Source organism: Hylobates moloch, unplaced genomic scaffold (genome assembly GCF_009828535.3).
Source record: "Hylobates moloch isolate HMO894 unplaced genomic scaffold, HMol_V3 SCAFFOLD_12, whole genome shotgun sequence".
NCBI classification, from domain to species: Eukaryota; Metazoa; Chordata; class Mammalia; order Primates; family Hylobatidae; genus Hylobates; species Hylobates moloch.
Genome location: NW_026652287.1, coordinates 35,481,813 through 35,501,732, shown reverse-complemented (window position 1 = coordinate 35,501,732; position 19,920 = coordinate 35,481,813). Strand labels below are relative to the sequence as shown.

Here is a 19,920-nt window from a genome sequence, read left to right as displayed (position 1 = left end):
CAAGACTCCATCTCAAAAAAAAAAAAAGAAAAAAGAAAGTTAAAGTTGCTATTTGATATCGTTATTTTTCTTGATGGTGATGATAATAAGTTAAACTTATTCATGAACATTTATTTCCTCGATGCTTTAGGACCCCCAGGGGAGGGAGCTGAGATATTCTGTCCTCACCTTACCATTTTGGCCTGGTTGGTGTCGAACTCCTGACCTCAGGTGATCCACCCGCCTCACCCTCCCAAAGTGCTGGGGTTACAGGCGTGCGCCATCGCACCCGGCCCTCAGCTTAAATTTTTGCTAACAGCATATCTAGGAGTGCCAGTTTCCTTAGCCCTCACCAGCAGCGGGCACTGAGGTCCGTTTCCTCGGGCGTGCTGGGCGTCCTGCCTCCCTTCCGTGTCCATGACAGATGTGGAAGTATAATAGCACACTTCCTCTGGAGAGTGGGAGGAAGGAGGGGCAGGGCCCACGTTCAGGGCTGCTCCTGCCTCACCTCCGAGGTTCCCAAGCCAGGCATAAGTCACTTGCCCAGACTTACGGGGAAGGTCTTCCAGTCAGGATGACTTCTCAAACTCAGTTCCAGCGCTGGGCAAGGCTGAGTGGGCTCCATATCATCCCCCAGATTCCCAGGACTCTGGCTCTCTCTGCTTCTGTTTCCGGTGGCTGCTCATCTGGTTCAAGAGGGAATTCCCCTTCCCAGATGTCCTTCGGCTGTGGGAGGTGGGCCAGCCAGTTTGGGCGAGAGGCCTGAAGGGGTGGGCTCACCTGCCCTGGGAGAGGCTGGGAGGTTGGGCGGAGAGGGGCAGACCCTGGTGGGACCTCAGGCCCAGGCTGGGCTATGACTTCTCTCTCTCTCCCTTTGTCCCGCACCCCCAGGTGCTGTGGACAGGGCTCCCTGGCCCCAATCTGCACCTGCTGGTGGCCTGCGCCATCCTGGACATGGAGCGGGACACCCTCATGCTGTCCGGCTTCGGCTCCAATGAGATCCTCAAGGTGAGGCTCCGGCCCCGCCCCCGCCCCGTCCACCCTGAGCTGGGCGCTGCCCAGGGCCGCAGTACCTCCGGGGAGCAGGTGTTCAGTGTGGGATTATTGAAGCCTGGTTAGCTGGGAGCGCAGTGAGGGTGGGGCCGCGTAGGTTTCCCTTCTGCCCCATCCCATGCCTGCTCCCAGCAAGGTCCTCCGGGCAGGTGGGTGGGGACCTGCCCTCCCCGAGTACGTGCTCAGAATGCTTCCGGAGGCCTGAGAAGCATGACTCCCCCAGCGCACCTCTGAGCCCCCAGAGGGCCAGCCCGTGTGTCTTCATTGTTTCCCAGCACGAGGCACAGAGTGGGCGCTCGGGCGGAGGTGGCTGAGTGCCGGCTGGCGCCTGACCCACCCCCTCCCGCAGCACATCAACGAGCTGACTATGAAGCTGAGCGTGGAGGACGTGCTGACCCGCGCCGAGGCCCTGCACCGCCAGCTAACCGCCTGCCCCGTGAGTCCCCGTCCGCCCCGCGGCGCCCCGCCCGAACCCCGACCGACCCCCGCCCCCATCTCACCTTCACCTTCCGCTTTTCGCTTCTCTCATCCCGCGCCTCCAGGAGCTGCCCCACAACGTGCAGGAGATCCTGGGGCTGGCGCCGCCCGCAGAGCCCCACAGCCCCTCGCCCACCGCCTCCCCGCTGCCTCTGTCGCCCACCCGGGCCCCGCCCAACCCGCCGCCCTCCACGGACACAGCCCCGCAGCCCGACAGCAGCCTGGAGATCCTGCCCGAGGAGGAGGACGACGGCGCCGACTCCTGACCCCACCAGGCAGCCTCGTTCTGCACAGGCACTTTAGCCCGAGCCAGGCACACCTGCGAGGGGGCGGGTGTGCTCCGCCGCCCTACTGATAAGCCGGCTTCATTAAACTGACACTTCTCATGTGCAGTTGGCTTCTTGTTGGTGGGGGGAAGGCTGCCAAGTGGGCTCTGACCTGGGTGGGGAGGGGATGGTGGCTGGGCAGAGCCTGGGGTGAATGATTGGGGTTTGTGGAGGCAGGGCTCCCTGAGTTGCCTGATTTGTTTTTTTTGTTTTATGAGATGGAGTCTTGCTCTGTCGCCCAGGCTGGAGTGCAGTGGCAGATCTCGGCTAACTGCAGCCTCTGCCTCCCGCGTTCAGGCAATTATCCTGCCTCAGCCTCCTGAGTAGCTAGGACTACAGGCATGTGCCACCACACCTGGCTGATTTTTGTAATTTTGGTAGAGATGGGGTTCCACCATGTTGGCCAGGCTGGTCTTGAACTCCCGACCTCAGGTGATCTGCCTGCCTTCGCCTCCCAAAGTGCTGGTATTACAGGCGTGAGCCACCGCGCCCGGCCTGATTTGGGGTTTTTGGAAGGGGATAGGGTGCTCTGGGCTGCGGCTGCGACCTGGTAGCTGGGTGGGAGCACTTCCCGTACATAACCAAGGTGAGAGGGCCTGCAGAGATGTACTCTGGGGAGCCTGCCCTCCCAGCTGCTCCTTGTGAGAAAAATCACCTCCTGTTCAGCCACTGTCAGCCGGGCTTTCTGTTACTTACATTAGGGCCCATCTGTGCTTCAGCCTCGTGACAGAGGTGGTCGCTGTGATTGCCATTTCCCAGTGGTGCAGGGCGTCCTTCTGGTTCCCTCTGTGCGCACCCCCCCCCACCCTCCTATGGAGCCCCACTGTCCAGGAAGAAGTGAGGGGCAGATTCTTGGGGGCTCCAGGATGGGCGTGGCACCTGCAAACTGCAGGGCTAGTGTTTCCGATGCAGGCAAACTGGGGAAGTAACTGAGCCACTGGGGAGGCTGGACCACACGGCTTTTTCCGAAAATACTTTAATGCGAGGTCCTCGTGTGGGTCGCGTTTTGGAGAGATAACTGGCCTTGGACTGGAGGGTAGCTGCCCTCTTCCTTTGCCAGGTCATGCGAGGGGCTGCCGGCCACCCCATGCACATGCCCTTGCCCCTCCATGTCGGATGCGTGCCCCTCGGGGCTGGCCGTGTCCGATGCAGGCCCCTTCCGGCTGTTGATTTTGATGGCGGCGCGCAGCGCCGACTTGACCGCCGTCTCCACCCAGCCGTGCGGGTAGGCGGTGTGCTCGCCGGCAAAGTAGATGCGGCCATAAGGGACCGTCCAGTAATCCTTTTCGGTTTGCCAGAGCGCCGGCGGCTGTACCACGAAGCCACCCTGGCTGTGCGAGTCCTCTGCCCAACGCTTGACGACGCCGGTGCCGTCCCAGAGCTGGCGCACGACAGGCCCGTGCAATGCTGCCACGTCGTCGAGGGCCAAGCGCAACGCCTCTTCCCGGCTCAAGCCGGCGAACGCTGCCGCCGCGTCAGACCACGTGTACGAGGCCAGCAGCAGCGCGCCCTCGCGCGGCGGCGGGTAGAAAATCATGCGCGACGGGCGATCGGTGTTCGAGTGGCCGCCTTCAATGTGCTCCTCGCGCCAGAAGGGCCTGCGGAAGCTGAGGAACACCTTGGTGGCCGGCACATAGTGCAGCCTCCGCATCTCCTCCTGCATGTGGCGGGGCAGCGGCGGCGAGAAGGTGATGCGCTTCACCGCCGGTCCGCTCGCCGTCAGCAGCACCACGTCGGCCTTCAGCACCTTCAGATTCCGCGCCGGGGGAGAGGTCTCGATCTGCACGTGCACATCGTGCGGCCCCTGGGTCATCGCCACGACGGGCGCGTTCAACAGCACAAGCCCGGACAGCGAGCTCAGCAGCGCGCGCGGCAGCAGGTCCCAGCCACCCACGATGCGGCTGTACCTGCAGGCGGGGCGGGGCGGGGCGGGGTGGGGGCGTGACCTGGGCTCTGCGGCCCTGCCCCTCCGCCTGGCCCCACCCACCCCGGCAGCTGGCCCCTATGGGCACCGGCCTGCTCCCCCGTCATCCACCTCTCACGACCCCGCCCGTCCCTGACATCCCGAAGGCCGCAGGAGTAGTGGATTGTGTCATCAGGGACCCCACCACTTCTCCCCTAGGCCGTGTCCTTTATCTGGGAACCCTTAGCCCCGCCGCCATCTATTAGGCCACGCCCTTCACAACAGCTCCGCCCCCAGGCCCAGAGGCTCCTCCCACTCCCTGCTACTTTCCCTGAGTGGCCCCCGCCCGCCCCTCCCCTGCCCGCCAGCCCCGCCCCTTACTGGAGTCTGTCGCTGAGGCAGCTGTGGGCCCGGAGGGCCTCGGCGAAGCTGAGATAGAAGAAGCCATCCTCGGACATCACGTCTCCCAGAAGCTGCACGGCCGGCCGGCTGAGGTTCCCCTCCCCGAGGAGATATTCCTGCAGGTTGGGCACAGGCCGAGGTCAGGGCCCAGGCAGGCTGCACCCCCGAGAGAGTCCCTCCGCAGCCGGGCCTCCTGGTCCCATGACATGTCCTTGGACCGTAGGATCCGGTCCCCGCTCTCTGACAGATGAGGGAAACGGAGGTCTAGAGAGGGGGCGTGTCCAGCCCCCGGGTCAGGCAGGAAGGCGGTGACAGGACTAGGGTCCCAGGTACCCGCCTTCTGACTCTCTGGGGAAGGCCTCATGGTCACTCTCTTTGCCCTGCGTCTCAGCAGAACCAAGGGCCCCACTTACCAAGAGCGTGTGCCTTTCAAACTTCTTCATCGCCTTTCTGCAGCCCAGTGCCTTGAGGTCTTTGAGGGCCTGTTGTGGAAAAAGCGGACATGGTGCTGAGCTGCCTGGGCAGCCAGGGTGGAGGCCGGGCCTGGAGCCCACACCTCGCTTCTCCTCGTGGTTCTACCCACGGCCGGCCATTCACCACTCTCAAGCCCCTGGGCTTTTGCCCACACCGTGCCCTCCGCCTTGCTCTCCACGGCAACTCAGATGCCACTACTCCTCCGATCTTCCCAAACTGTTAACGCCGCCTCATCCCCCCTCATTCCGCTGGCCCAGCTGGTCACAGCTCATCCCGGTTGGGTGTTATTTTGCCTGTTTCTCAGCCAGCCAGCCAGACTGTGAGCTCCATGGAGGCAGGAATGTGGGCAGCTGGAGAGGAGATTGGGAGAGGGTCCCAGGCGTGCTGTGTCCTCCCTGGGGCTCAGTGATTATTTGTTGCCTGAATCACTGTGGCCACGGACAGAATCTGGTCCCCTGTGCCATTGGTCAGCGCTGACAGGGCTTGATGGCTGAGAAGTTTACCTACCATCTGTCCCCTGCCCACAGCCCTCCTGTGGCTCCCCAGTGCCTGGAGCCACAGAGTTCGTGCCCCTCAGCCTCATGTTCAAGGCCCCTGCTAGCCCCTCAATGTCTTTTTTTTTTTTCTTTTTTTTTTTTTTTTGAGACAGAGTGTCACTCTGTTGCCCAGGCTGGAGTGCAGTGGCACCATCTCAGCTCACTGAAACCTTTGCCTCCCAGGTTCAAGTGATTCTCCCACCTCAGCCTGCCAAGTAGCTGGGATTACAGGCGCCCGCCACCACACCTGGCTCATTTTTGCATTTTTAGTAGAGACAGGGTTTCATCATGTTGGCCAGGCTGGTCTCGAACTCCTGACCTCAAGTGATCTGCCCGCCTCGGCCTCCCAAAGTGCTGGGATGAAAGGCGTGAGCCACTGCGTCTGGCCTCAGTCCATGTCTTTTATGGCAGCTTTGGTTCTGTGAACAGTGTACAGTGCTCAGACCACCTGCCCTCAGGGCTCTCCCACCTACACATCCGGCACCTATTGTTTCCCTGCCTGTCTTTGCGTGGCACACGAGTGTGCCAGTACACACATGAGTGTGTTCAGTACTTTCTTCAAATCTCACCCCCTCCCAGAAGCCTTGCTGTCCCCGTCTAATTTCAGGCTTCTTCTTGGTCCACCTGGCTTCCCCCTTCTGGCCAGGACCTCAGAGGGAAGGCGGTGCCCCTTCACTCACTCATGCATCTCACATCTCCCAGCCTCCTAAACCAGTCAGTGTCAAGGCATAGAAATGACCTGGACGTGGCCCCCATCCTGGTCTAGAAGGGGAGATGGGCAAGTGGGCTCTGACCAAGTGGGCTCTGACCTGGGTGGGGAGGGGATGTTGGGTGTGGCCAGTTCCTCCCTAAAGGTACCAGGGAAGGCTTCCTGGAGGAGGGGACATTGGAGCTGGTTCTTGAGGGCTGAGCAGGAGTTCCTGTGTGGGGAAGGGAAAGGCATTCTGGGCAAGGGAGGGCAATACACAGGTATAGTGGGTGTGAGGAACACAGAGCTAGGGGCATGTGGACCACCATGAGGACAAAAATTCCTTAGAGGAGAAAAGAGCATGAGGCTGGAGGGGTGCAGAAGGGAAGGCCAGTCAGGGCTCAAAGCTGAGCCTGAAAAGATCAGACTTTGTCCTGGAGGCAGTGGGGAGCCACTAGGGGCTGTGAGCAGCATCACTCTGGGTGTGTGGGAAGATGTTTCTGGTACCAGGTTGGGGAGACTGGAGCCTGGGCAGCTCGAGAGGAGGCTGGGGGAGGGTCTAGGGCAGAGGAGGAGGCCTGAGCTGGGGTGGGCAGAGGGGAGCAGGGCACAAGCGTCAGGGGGCAGGGGTGGGCACTGATGGTGGGGGAGGTGGGCGAGGAGGAGGTCAGGAGGAGCATGGCTCCTGGGGAGAAAAGCCGGGCCGGGGCGAGCTTAGGAGGAGGACAGAGAAGTCAGGGCAGGAGGAGGATGCAGGCGGTACCCACCTGGTTGAGAGCCATCTGGTAGATGTCTTCGGGCGAGTGGCCCTTTTCCTGGGGGCGCAGGGCATAGCCCAGCTTCTCGGGCACCTTCTCCACCACGTAGTTGCGCAGCTTCACTTCGTGCACCAACGTCCACGTGTTCTTGTCATACTGGGTGAACTTGGTCAGGTTGAGCCCCAGGCCCTGGCAGAGCTTGTGGAGGATCCTGATCAAGGGAGTGGGCGAGTGAGGGCCGGGCTCCAGTGGGGGTGGCCTGGTCCCTAGTGGGACTTGGAGAAGGGGGGGTGGGAGGGGAGAGTAGCTGGGGACCAGCATGAGGCTGGGGGTGGGGCTAGATTTGGGGTAATCAATGCTGGGGGATGGGAATGAAATGGGGACAAGGTTGGAGGCCTTAGGGCAATACCAGGATTAGGGCTGGGTTAAGAGTGGGAATGGAGCCCAGATTAGAATTGGGAAGGGGGACAGAGTTTGGGTTGGATGGGGGTTTGAGATGAAGAAGGGGCCTGGAGCTGGAGTGCCTGAGGGTGTGGGGATGGTGGAGCTGCAGGCCTGCAGGGGCCAGCAGAGGAGCTGGCTTTTGCGCCAGGCAGGGCCAGCTGGGGGTCTGGTTGGACCAGGTGGTCCGAGCGTTGCCAGAGGCCCAGGGCTGGCGCTGGAGGCAAGACTGAGATGAGGATTAGGCGAAGGATGGGGTTGGAGGCTGGGTTTGGGAGTCAGAGTTGAAGTTCGGGCCTACTCTGGTGTGGGCATGGAGCTGGGGGGCTGGTTGAGTCTAGGCACACAGGTGGGTGGGTTGCCAGGTCACCTGTGAGAGCTGGGCATGCGCATGGCTCCCAGCTCCCCAATCCAGCCCGTGTTCTGGTCCCGGTAGGTGAAGATGCGGCCCCCGATCCTGTTATCTGCCTCCAGGATGGTGACCTGAGGGAGTCCGTGGGGCGAGGAGGGCCCTTCAGCTCCACCCACTGACCATTCCCTGCCCTCTACCACCCTGTGCCAGCCCCCTGCCTTCTTCTATCCCCACAGTGGCACAGATCTAGACTAGGAGAGGGTCCCCTTCTGTATGGGAGGTGGGGGAACAGAACTGAGTGAGCAGTTCCAGAGTGCAGCAGGAAGGCCACCGGCTAGACTGCAAAGGGACTTCCCAGCTCAGGGAGTTGGGAAATGACCCATATGCGTAGAAGCCCCTGGGCTGGCCCATTCTCATTCTCGGATTTCAGTGAGTAGGTCAGTGGTTAGACCTCAGGGCACACATCCCCTTGGTAGAATTTCCATCTCCACCAACAGGCACCCCACCCCAGGACAGAGGAGCTTTGAGCCAGTGAGACTTCCCTCTGGGATGAAAAACGTGGGACAGGAAAGTCTATGGCCTCTCAGTGCAGACATGTGACAGCAGGGGGCTTGGGCCTCACCCCCAGACCATGGGGAAAGATAGCCTCTCCCTCCACATCCCCACCCCCACCCCCTCAAGTAGGAATGGGGCCAGGTCCCTCTGCCCAGGGACTCCAGCCTGCAGCACAAGGGACTCCAGGTAGACTGCAAGCAGTGCTTCCCACCTTGTGTCCGGCATCGCTGAGCACCTTGGCAGCCACCAGCCCGGCCACACCAGCGCCAACCACAATCACCCTCTGGGGCTTCAGGGTCCGATTAAGCCCCCAGGTCACCACCTTGAGCAGCTGTTCATAGTCAGGATCCTGCATGCATTTCTCGAAGGGGTCCTGGCTGCGTTCAGCCTTCCAGTCCCGGGAGGCCGCCAGGCTGAGGAGGATGGGGACGAGGACGAGGAGGCGCAGGGCTGGGAGGAGGAGGACAGGGTCAACGGGTGGTGGCAGGTGGGGGGAGAGGGGTTCTACTCACTTGTCCCAGAGCCCCCTCCCCTGCTTACTCACCCAACGGGGCCATGACTCTCGGTGGGAGATGGCGTCTGGGGTGGAGAAGAAGCGAGGGCTATTGTGATTGAGGCCTGTGACCGCTGTAGCCTGACTCTGTCTCCCATGCACTGCTCAGCTGCTCGAGCCAGCCCTCCCCTCTCTGGACCTGTGTCCCCCAACCCCATTCCTTCAGAGTCCCCTGGACCGTCCCCGCCTCCCTCCTCACCAGTCTCCACCTCTGCCACAGCTCTCTCGGGTTCCTGTCTCTTTCTCTTCTTTTCCCTCTTTCTTTTCTTTTCTTTTTTTTTAACAGTCTTTCTCTGCCATCCAGGCTGGAGTGCAGTGGTATGATCTTGGCTCACTGCAACTTCCGCCTCCCAGGTTCAAGCAATCCTCCCACTTCATCCTCCCAAGTAACTGGGATTATAGACACCCATAACCAAACCTGGCTAATTTTTGTATTTTTAGTAGAGATGGGGTTTCGCCATGTTGGCCAGGCTGGTCTTGAACTCCTGACCTCAGGTGATCCACCGGCCTCGGCCTCCCAAAGTGCTGGGATTGCAGGCGTGAGCCCTCACGCCTGGCCTCTTTTCCCTCTTTCTCATCTCCCCTGCTCCTGACTGCTTCTCAGTCCCTATTTCTGTGAGTCCTGTCTCTCTGTCCCCCCACCATTGGCCATGTCACTACCTCCAGCTCTTGGTGACAGCAGGACAGTGCGGTCCTCTCCACCGCCCTCCGCTGTCTCTGCTGTGGCCCTTTCTCTCCGCTTAAACTGGCAGAGCCCCGCCCACCCCTCCTTTTGGGAAACTGGCCGAGGGAAATGAAACTGGTTTCCTGGAGCTGCTCTGGTCAAATGCTCGGAGTCTAGTTGAGGTTGGAGAAAGGGGGTTGGAGGAAGTTAATCAGTCTATTCACTTCCTTTTGCCCCAGATAGTTCTGGGGTGGTTTGGAGGCCAGAAATAGATGCTCAGGTAACCGTGCCAACAACAGGGAATCCCCTTCGGCTTGCCCCCGTCCCTGATCACCAGGCCTCTTGTTTCTATCCTCCCCTGTGCTCTCTCCGCCTCCTTGATTCCCACAGCACGGGGACAGAGGGGCTACGGGTCCCTGGGCCAGGCCAATTTTCCCCTCCAAGTCCCTGTCCGTCAGGTGTCGCCATGTCCGGCAGGGCCCCCCATGGTTCCACTTCCCTCTCCACTTGCCACCCAGAGCCTCAGTCTCCCCCTCCGTCAAATGGGTATAGCAGTGGGGCTGGCAGCCTTGGTCCCGGGGTCAGGACGTGGGCTCTGAGCCCGCCCTCCCCTTTGTGGCTCCCGTCTACAGCTGTCAAATGGGGACGTCACAGTGTTTTAGGACCAAGTGAGTCAATCCCGGCAGAGGGAAGCGCCCAGGCTTCACCCATCCCTGCTTTGAGAACCACCTCAGTGCTCAGGGCAGGGAGTAGAGCGGGACCTTGAAGTGGGTGGGGGTGGAGAGAAAATAGCAGGGACTTTCCTTGGGGTGGGGGAGAGGGAGCCAGGGGTTCGGTGAGGAGAAAAACCAGAGGGAGGCAGATTCTCTGTTTCAAGGGTCGGGTGGGGGTTGGGGGGCGTTACCAAGAAGGAAGATGGGAAACTCCAGCGGTAAATCAAAGAGCGATGCAGTTTATGGCCAGGAGGGGCTGGCGGGTGAATGTGAGTAAGAAGGCACATGATGCAGGGGCGGGGAGGCCGTGGCAAAGGGAAATGATCAAAGAGCTGGACAGTTCAGGGACTGAAAGAGCTTGGGTCAGCAAAAATAGTGACGAGGGCCAGGGGTGGCTCACGCCTGTAATCCCAGCACTTTGGGAGGTCAAGGCAGGTGGATCACCTGATGTCAGGAGTTCAAGACCAGCCTAGCCAACATGGCAAAACCTCGTCTCTACTAAAAATATAAAAATTAGCTGGGTGTAGTGGCATACACCTGTAGTCCCAACTACTCAGGAGGCTGGGACAGGAGAATTGCTTGAACCCAGGAGGTGGAGGTTGCAGTGAGCTGAGATCGTGCCACTGCACTCTAGCCTCAGTGACAGAGCCAGACTCCATCTCAAAAAATAATTAAATAAATAAAAAATAGTAACAAGGCCCGGGTGCGGTGGCTCACTGCTGTAATCCTAGCACTTTGGGAGGCCAAGGTGGGAGGATTGCTTGAGCCCAGGGGCTCGAGACCAGCCTGGCCAAGACGGCGAAACCTTTCTCTAAAAAAGAAAAAAAAGAAAAAAATAGTAACAAAAATGTTCCCATGGCGATCACCTGCCTTGGAGGCCGCCTGGTGCTCAGGGCTTTGCACCATCGTAACCCTCACAATGCTTGCATTTGAGGCCAGGCACAGTGGCTCACGCCTGTAATCCCAGCACTTTGGGAGGCTGAGGCAGGCGGATCACTTGAGGTCAGGAGTTCAAGACCAGCCTGGCCAAAATGATAAAACCCTGTCTCTACCAAAAATATAAAAAATTAGCCAGGCATGGTGGTGCACACCTGTAATCCCAGCTACACGGGACGCTGAGGCAGGAGAATCGCTTGAACCCGGGAGGCGGAGGTTGCAGGGAGCCGAGATTGCACCGCTCACTCCAGCCTGGGGGACAGAGTGAGACTCCGTCTCAAAAACAAACAAACAAACAAAAAACCAACAACAATGCCTGCATTTGATAGTTGAGGAAACTGAGGCTTGGAGATGGCGAGAGGGTGGGACAGGAGGACCCTGGGGCACAGAGAGGGGAAAAGGCTTGGCCTAGGTCTCAAAGCTTCATTCACAGTGACATGTCAAGTATGAATGCGGCGGGATTGGGGCCTTATTTGCCTGTGCCTCCGCCTGGGTCCCACAGTGGGGAATGGCAGTGCTGGCATTCCTACCAGGTCAGGTGGGCCCCAGGTCCCCGGCCCCTGCCCAGCAGTTTGTTCAATCCTACAGCCACATAACAGTGGAAACCACCATGGAAAGGGGTGGAGGCCCACAGCCAACTGGCTCTCAGGGCACGTCCCAGGAGTTTTTGGGTCCCCAGAGTGGGTGGGGCCCTGCAGCAATCCCCTTGTCCTTATCACACAGGGTTGTTGCACAAAGCTCCTCTGGCCCCGGGGCATATCATATGTGCAGCTCACTTTGGTGGACTTCTGGGTTGTTGTTGTTGTTGTTTTTTTTTTTTTTTTTTTTTTTTTGAGAGACGGGGTCTCGCTCTGTCACTCAGGCTAGAGCACAGTGGAACAATCACGGCTCACTGCAGCCTCAACCTCCTGGGCTCAAGCAATCCTCCCACCTCAGCCTCCCTAGTAGCTGGGACTACAGGAGTGCACCACCACACCTGGCTCTTTTTTTTTTTTTTTTGGGACGGAGTCTTACTCTGTCGCCCAGGCTGGAGTGCAGTGGCGCGATCTCTGCTCACTGCAAGCTCTGCCTCCTGGGTTCACGCCATTCTCCCGCCTCAGCCTCCAGAGTAGCTGGGACTACAGGTGCCTGCCACCACGCCCGGCTAATTTTTGTATTTTTAGTAGAGACGGGATTTCACAGTGTTAGCCAGGATGGTCTCAATCTCCTGACTTTGTGATCTGCCCGCCTCGGCCTCCCGAAGTGCTGGGATTACAGGCGTGAGCCACCACGCCCGGCCACATCTGGCTAATTTCTGTGCTGTTTGTAGAGATGGGATTTTGTTATGCTGCCCAGGCTGGTCTTGAACTCCTGGGCTTAAGCGATCCTCCAGCCTCAGTCTCTCGAGTAGCTGGGACCACAGATGCACACCACCATGCACAGCTAAATTTTTGTACTTTTTTGTAGAGACGGGGCCTCGCTATGTTGCCCAGGTTGGTCTCAAACTCCTGGGCTCAGGTGATCTACCTGCCTTGGCCTCCCAGAGTGCTGGGATTACAAGCATGAGCCACTATGCCCGGCCCCTTTGAGCTTTTTCGTGCATTTCACATCATCTTCATTCAGCATGTATTACTTTTGTAATTAAAGAAAAAAAAAACCCAATTAATGTTAGTTTCAAGCAATACATCAGACAGGCCAGGTGCCCCACGTGAAGAGCAGAGGGCGCAAGTCAGCTGGCTCAGGACTGATGCCTTTCCAGAATGCTCTGTCGCCCAGGCTGGAGTACAGTGGTGCGATCTCAGCTCACTGCAACCTCCGCCTCCTGGGTTCAAGTGATTCTCCTGCCTCAGCCTCCTGAGTAGCTGGGATTACACGCGCGTGCACCACCACGCCCAGCTAATTTTTGTATTTTTAGTGGAGACGGGGTTTCTCTATGTTGGACAGGCTGGTCTCAAAGTCCTGACCTCAGGTGATCCGCCCACCTGGGCATCCCAAAGTGCTGGGATTACAAGTGTGAGCCACCATGCCCAGCCTCCAGAATCATTTCTGATAATACTAAGGAGATTGGTGTTCAGGTTAAATTAGGTTTAGGGATGAGGGTGGAATTAGGGAAAAGTGGTTTGGATAGGTGAGTGGGAGACAGGAGGGAGGGGAGGGGCAGGTGGAGGGAGCGGAGGGGAGGAAAGGCCCAGTCAAGTATCTGTTGACTTCAGCTGGTTTGGGGATATTCTGGTTTTTTGATGGAGTTTCTGGAAAACAAGGTTAATCCTCCCAGATAATGGTCTTTGGTGGGGCAAATCCTACCTTATTTGGTTGACTTCTAGAACCACAATGATGGTTTCGATGAGGTTTAGGTCATGTCTATACAGCAGCCAGACACCTGGCCCTGGCCCCACTGGGGGCCTCGTGGCCCATCAGGGCAGCTGATGCTGATGAGGGCTCCACAGATGTGCTGGGGACCGGGCCCCTGCCTTATGTATATACGCATTCTCTTCTCTGAGTCTCTCCAAAGACCCTAAGTGGTCAGTATTAAAACTGACTGGCCGGGCGCGGTGGCTCAAGCTTGTAATCCCAGCACTTTGGGAGGCCGAGGCGGGCGAATCACAAGGTCAGGAGATCGAGACCACGGTGAAACCCCGTCTCTACTAAAAATACAAAAAACTAGCCGGGCGTCGTGGTGGGCGCCTGTAGTCCCAGCTACTCGGAGAGGCTGAGGCAGGAGAATGGCGTGAACCCGGGAGGCGGAGCTTGCAGTGAGCCGAGATTGTGCCACTGCACTCCAGCCTGGGCGACAGAGCGAGACTCCATCTCAAAAAAAACAAAACAAAACAAAACAAAAAAACTGACTGGCCGGGCACGGTGGCTCATGCCTGTAATCACAGCACTTTGGGAGGCCGAGGTGGGTGGGCAGATCATGAGATCAGGAGTTCGAGACCAGCCTGGCCAACATGGTGAAACCCCATCTGTACTAAAAATACAAAAAAATTAGCCGGGTGTGGTGGCGGGCGTCTATAATCCTAGCTACTCAGGAGCCTGAGGCAGGAGAATTGCTTGACCCGGGAGGTGGAGGTTGCGGTGAGCTGAGACCGTGCCACTGCACTCCAGCCTGGGTGACAGCGCGAGACTCTGTCTCAAAAACAAAACAAAACAAAACAAAACACAAAACTTTCACCAAGGCTTCGGTGGGTGGGAGTCAGGGGGTCCAGTCCCAGATTGGGGAAGGGACTCAGGGATCGGAGGACAGAATTAGTGAGTCCTCCGATCTTTGGCCTGACCCCAGGACAGGGGCCCCCTTCCCATGGAACCCTCCTTCCTGTTTCCAGAACATCCCAGGGCCCCGGGTGGGGGCACTCACTGCATGGCTGCCTCTGGGGGGCTCTCTCAGCACCCATGGCCTTTCTGGTTAGCCCAGGACAGAAGTCATCGTTGGGCGTGTGCAGAATCAAGGTGAATGATGGTGGCTTTGTCCTTGTTAGTGGTGCCCTTATTAGATCAGAGATGCCAAGTTCCTGATGTTGGGGTCAGAGCAGTTGGGAGGCTGTGAAAGGCAGGTCCCCCTTTCTCAGAAGTGTTTTATTATGGAAACTTTCAAACATCTAACACCAGAGTGAGCAGGGGATGAACCCAGGTGAATTCATGGCTTCACACAGCCCTTGTTTCACTCACATCCTCTCCCTCCCCTCACTGGATTTATTTTAGAGCAAATCCCAGATACCATATTGTCTTCTTATTTTTTTGAGACCGAGTCTCGTTCTGTCACCCAGACCGGAGTGCAGTGGCACAATCTCAGCTCACTGCAACCTCCACCTCCTGGGTTCAAGCAGTTCTCCTGCCTCAGCCTCCCGAGGAGATGGGATTACAGGTACAGGCCACCACGCCCAGCTAATTTTTGTATTTTTAGTAGAGACAGGTCTTCACCATGTTGGCTGGGCTGGTCTCGAACTCCTGACCTCAGGTGATCCCTCCTGTCTTGGCCTCCCAAAGTGCTGGGATTACAAGGCTGAGCCACTGCACCTGACTACGTTTTGCTTTTTAAAAACTACAATATCACTATCATATTTTAAGATGGCAGCCATTTCTTTTTTTTCCTTTTTTTTTTTTTTTTTTTTTTTTTGAGATGGAATCTTGCTCAGTTGCCCAGGCTGGAGTGCAGTGGTGCAATCTCGGCTCACCGCAAGCTCTGGATGGCAGCCACTTCTTAATATCATTAAATCAATGTTCATGTTTCCTGGAATAGCTCATCATAAAAACAAACAAACAAAACAACAACAACAACAACAACAGTTGGTTTAGGCCGGGCATGGTGGCTGACGCCTGTAATCCCAGCCCTTTGGGAGGCTGAGGTGGGCGGATCACCCGAGGTCAGGAGCTCAAGACCAGCCTGGGCAACATGGTGAAACCCCATTTCTATTAAAAATACAAAAATTAGCCGGGTGTGGTAGCAGGCACCTCTGTAATCCCAGCTACTCAGGAGGCTGAGGCAGGAGAATCACTTGAACCCAGGAGGCAGAGGTCACTATGAGCTGAGATCATGCCACTGCACTCCAGCCTAGGTGACAGAGTGGGACTCTGTCTAAAAAAAAAAAAAAGGCCAGGTGTGGTGGCTCATGCCTGTAATCCCAGCACTTTGGGAGGCCAAGATGGGTGGATCACAAGGTCAGGAGATCCAGACCATCCTGGCCAACGTGGTAAAACCCTGTCTCTACTAAAAATACAAAAATTAGCCGGGTGTGGTGGTGCGCACCTGTAATCCCAGCTACTCAGGAGGCCGAGGCAGGAGAATCGCTTGAACCCGGGAGGCGGAGATTGCAGTGAGCTGAGATCACGCCACTGCACGCCAGCCTGGGCAACAGAGCAGGACTCTCTGAAAAAACAAACAAACAAACAAACAAACAAAAAACAACAACGAAAAAAACGGTTGGTTTGTCAAGATGCAAATCAGAGTCCATATTGCATATGAGTGACATTGTCTTGGTCAGTAAGTGTCACTTTCAGTTCTGTGGATTCAAGGGAACTAGGGTATCTGATGTGACCCCCAGGGCACCAGGCTAGTCCCCAACAAGGCAGCGCACCCGGTCTCCTTCTTGCCTCGGGAAACCTTTGGCGTTTGTGAGGGTTCAACCTGATGGTGTCTGGAGGGTAGACGGGACAAGGGCGCCCATGTGGGTCACTGTGTTTGGAGTCACCAGGGCCTTAGTGTGCAGAAGCCAAGGGTGTGGACCTGTGGGACAGGCAGGGGAACAGCTGGGGTCACTGAAACCTGGCTGAGGGGCTGGCTGCTGCACAAGAAGCAGACCTCGCTTCCGAGCGTGAGGGCTTTGCTTCCTGGGAGGTTCTGTGGAGAGCCGCTGCCCTGAGTCTGAGGGCAGATTTTTAAAGCACCCTGACATTTTTGGGGTTTACTGAAAACTTGGGAGCAGTGGTGTGCTGAAGCTGAGTCATACCAGGTCATAAGAGCTGATTTACATTTTCAGGAGTTTCGGGTTTTGCTTTTTTTTTTTTTTTTTTGAGACGGAGTCTCGCTGTGTCACCCAGGCTGGAGTGCACTGGCATAATCTTGGCTCACTGCAAGCTCCGCCTCCCAGGTTGACGCCATTCTCCTGCCTCAGCCTCCCGAGTAGCTGGGACTACAGGCGCCCGCCACCACGCCCAGCTAATTTTTTTTTTTTATTTTTAGTAGAGACGGGGTTTCACCGTGTTAGCCAGGATGGTCTCGATCTCCTGACCTCGTGATCCACCTGCCTCAGCCTCCCAAAGTGCTGGGATTACAGACGTGAGCCACCACGCCCAGCCTTCGGGTTTTGCTTTGCAAGCCATTCATTATTAAAAAATAAATTGTAGCCGGGCGCGGTCGCTCACGCCTGTAATCCCAGCACTTTGGGAGGCCGAGGCGGGAGGATCACGAGGTCAGGAGATCGAGACCATCCTGGCTAACACGGTGAAAACCCGTCTCTACTAAAAATACAGAAAAATTAGCTGGGCGTGGTGGCAGGCACCTGTAGTCCCAGCTACTCGGGAGGCTGAGGCAGGAGAATGGCGTGAACCTGGGAGGCGGAGCTTGCAGTGAGCTGAGATTGTGCCACTGCACTCCAGCCTGGGCTACAGAGCGAGACTCCGTCTCAAAAAAAAAAAAAAATTGTATTGATGATTAGTTTTTACTAAATAAGAATAAAAAGTCATCATGCCCTCATGGTTTGATGGTTTGACTACATATTATACTATTATATGTGCTGGGTTTTTTTTTTTTTTTTTTTTTTGAGACAGAGTCTCACTTTTGTTACCCAGGCTGCAGTGCAGTGGTACGATCTCAGCTCACTGCAACCTCTGCCTCCCAGGTTCATGTGATCCTCCCACCTCAGCCTCCAAGTATCTGAAACTACAGGCAGGAGCCACCATGCCAGGCTAATTTTTGTATTTTTGTAGAGATGAGGTTTCGCCATGTTGCCCAGGCTGGTCTCAAACTCCAGACCCCAAGTAATCTACTCCCCTTGGCCTCCCCGAAATGCCGGGATTACAGGTGTGAGCCACCACACCCAGCCCCAATTTGCCACTCTTATCCCTAAACAGGGAAAAGCAAAGCAGTAAGAGCTGAGATTCACCTTTAAAAGCCTCTGATTCCAAATTTAGTCACCAAATGTGTTGTCTTCATATTAATTAATGAGGAACTTAAGGAAAGGCCATTTGTCGGGACTGGCAAGGAAGCACATCTGTGTATTTTCTTCCTGGTGAGGGAAACTGAAATTACAACGGAGCCATCACCACGGTGGCGCCCAGTCGGTTGCTGATGCTGCTGCGGTCTTGGGATCCCGCCTAGACTCCCCCAGGAGGCCTATTGGGACCATTTCCCACATGGCTTTGGGGCACAGAGCCTCCTGATTTAATGGAATCATTTCTGTTATTCAGAGTGGGGTGCTCAAGATCCTTGGGGTATGGGAAGAAAATGTAGAACTTAAATTTTTTTTTTTGAGATGGAGTCTAACTTTGTTGCCCAGGCTGGAGTGCAGTGGCGCCATCTCGGCTCACTGCAACCTCCGCCTCCCAGGTTCGTGATTCTCCTGAGTACCTGGGATCACAGGCACCCACCACCACGCCTGGCTGATTTTTGTATTATTTATTTACTTATTTGAGACAGTCGCTCTGTTGCCCAGGCTGGAGTGCAGTGGCTTGATCTCTGCTCACTGCAAGCTCCGCCTCCCGGGTTCATGCCATTCTCCTGCCTCGGTCTCCCGAGTAGCTGGGACTACAGGTGCCCACCACCACGCCTGGCTAATTTTTTTGTATTTTTGGTAGAGACGGGGTTTCACCGTGTTAGCCAGGATGGTCTCGATCTCCTAACCTCGTGATCAGCCCACCTTGGCCTCCCAAAGGGCTGGGATTACAGGCGTGAGCCACCGTGCCCAGCCCCTAATTTTTGTATTTTTAGAAGAGACGGGGTTTCACCACGTTGGCCAGGCTGGTCTCAAACTCCTGACCTCAGGTGATCCACCCGCCTTGGCCTCCCAAAGCTGGAATTTGTTATTTTAAAAATGTAACTATAAGAAAGCAATTAAGCTTTGCTAATGTTTAATATACAAAATAGAAAATAATATGCAAAATAATAGGAAAAATATACATGTACACTTTGGAAATATATGCTCAAATTTTCTCATCATGATTGTGTGGCCCCTGCCAACGACCTCCTTGTGGGCATTTTTTGGTACCTCCAGCACCAGATCAGGATCAGCTCTAAAAATGGATGCTGAACGCACAAATGTAGGTAAAATGCAAACTACTTCCTACCTCCTAAGGGGACTCAAGGCCTCCCTACTGGCAGAGGGGACGATATGAGTCAAGGCCTATGAACTGCAGAAAAAGGTCCCTGCTGTAGGTGACAGCTTTCAGAGAGAAGTAGCTGGGTTGTGGGTTATTCCTCTGGTTTACCACTCCCACCGCACACACCCATGGTTTCTACTGAGACACAACTCTTGTCCTCCAGAGCCCAAGATGGTCCAAGGAAATTTTATTTATTTGAGACAGTTCCGCTTTTGTTGCCTAGGCTGGAGTGCAATGGCATGATCTCGGCCCACTGCAACCTCCACCTTCCTGGGTTCAAGCGATTCTCCTGCCACAGCCTCCCGAGTAGCTGGGATTACAGGCGCCTGCCACCTAACTAGCCACCAGCTAATGTTTCTATTTTTAGTAGAAATGGGGTTTCTCCATGTTGGCCAGGCTGGTCTCGAACTCCTGACCTCAGGTGTTCCGCCAGCCTTGGCCTCCCAAAGTGCTGGGATTACAGGTGTGAACCACTGCACCCAGCCGGTCCAAGGAAATAATGACTCATGTTCATGACTTCGGGAGACTTTTGGAACCTGGGCCATGAATCTCCCAAGTGTGGCCCACAGATTGAGATGGAACAGGCTGAAGGAGGCCGAAGGGGTACGCTCCCCACAGCCCAGGAGACTTGAGTGCTTAGGACCATTCCAGTCCACAGAGAGGCTGGAGGGCGGAGGAAGAGCACTGGGTCCGTGTCTTTAGCCCCAGGTGACAGGAAGGAATGCTGCCCATGACATCTGCAGCCACTGGAATAGCGCCTTAGGGATGGTGCTAGATGACTTAACTTGTGTATACTTTTTGAGACAGAGTCTCACTTTGTCACCCAGGCTGGAGTGCAGTGGCGTGATCATGGCTCACTGCAGCCTCAAAGGCCTGGGCTTAAATGATCCTTCCACCTCAGCCTCCCAGGTAGCTGGGACCACAGGCGCGTGCCACCACGCACAACCAACTTTTTTGTACTTTTTGAAGAGACGGGGTTTCACCATGTTGCCCAGGCTGGTCTTGAATCCCTGACCTCAAGTGATCCGTCCATCTTGGCCTCCCAAAGTGCTGGGATTACAGGTGTGAGCCACCTCGCCCAGCCATATTTATGTATATTCTATGACATAACGGTCACAAAATACCTGGAGCCCACTCCCCGTGGCGGCTTCACTCGTGTGTTCCTCTTGTACCACTAGCACCACCCTTTCCCGGAGCAAACCACGATTTGCATTTGTCTATTACTCAGTCACATCAAACAAAAGCTGCTTCATCGCATGCCCCTACGTCTACGCAAGCACTACTTCATTTGCTTGCCTGTGCGTTTCATGTGAATGGCA

The 19,920-nt window shown here is 56.3% G+C and overlaps 2 protein-coding genes across 15 annotated transcripts in view; one reads left to right on the top strand and one right to left on the bottom strand.

The window, feature by feature from the left end:
* Window positions 1–1,897, top strand: part of TBC1D17 (TBC1 domain family member 17) — a 14,647-nt gene extending 12,750 nt beyond the window's left edge. For 2 of the 5 annotated variants that reach the window (XM_058424660.1, XM_032169120.2), the window contains 4 exons: window positions 617–714; window positions 871–987; window positions 1,382–1,468; window positions 1,575–1,897. In XM_058424660.1, coding sequence (XP_058280643.1) covers window positions 617–714; window positions 871–987; window positions 1,382–1,468; window positions 1,575–1,775 — 503 coding nt within the window. In that variant the 3' untranslated portion in view covers window positions 1,776–1,897. Of the gene's footprint in view, window positions 1–616; window positions 715–870; window positions 988–1,307; window positions 1,469–1,574 lie in introns of those variants that run through there. The other 3 variants (XM_058424661.1, XM_058424663.1, XM_058424664.1) reach the window with 3 other exon arrangements.
* Window positions 1,898–2,367: 470 nt separating this feature from the next.
* Window positions 2,368–19,920, bottom strand: part of IL4I1 (interleukin 4 induced 1) — a 40,653-nt gene continuing 23,100 nt past the window's right edge. For 2 of the 10 annotated variants that reach the window (XM_058424665.1, XM_058424666.1), the window contains 9 exons: window positions 17,389–17,511; window positions 14,145–14,327; window positions 8,489–8,523; window positions 8,156–8,394; window positions 7,408–7,520; window positions 6,606–6,807; window positions 4,554–4,622; window positions 4,120–4,256; window positions 2,368–3,742 (listed from right to left, as the gene is read on the bottom strand). In XM_058424665.1, coding sequence (XP_058280648.1) covers window positions 2,812–3,742; window positions 4,120–4,256; window positions 4,554–4,622; window positions 6,606–6,807; window positions 7,408–7,520; window positions 8,156–8,394; window positions 8,489–8,523; window positions 14,145–14,149 — 1,731 coding nt within the window. In that variant the 5' untranslated portion in view covers window positions 14,150–14,327; window positions 17,389–17,511 and the 3' untranslated portion in view covers window positions 2,368–2,811. Of the gene's footprint in view, window positions 3,743–4,119; window positions 4,257–4,553; window positions 4,623–6,605; window positions 6,808–7,407; window positions 7,521–8,155; window positions 8,395–8,488; window positions 8,524–9,157; window positions 10,245–14,144; window positions 14,328–15,533; window positions 15,845–17,388; window positions 17,525–19,920 lie in introns of those variants that run through there. The other 8 variants (XM_058424668.1, XM_058424669.1, XM_058424667.1 and 5 more) reach the window with 7 other exon arrangements.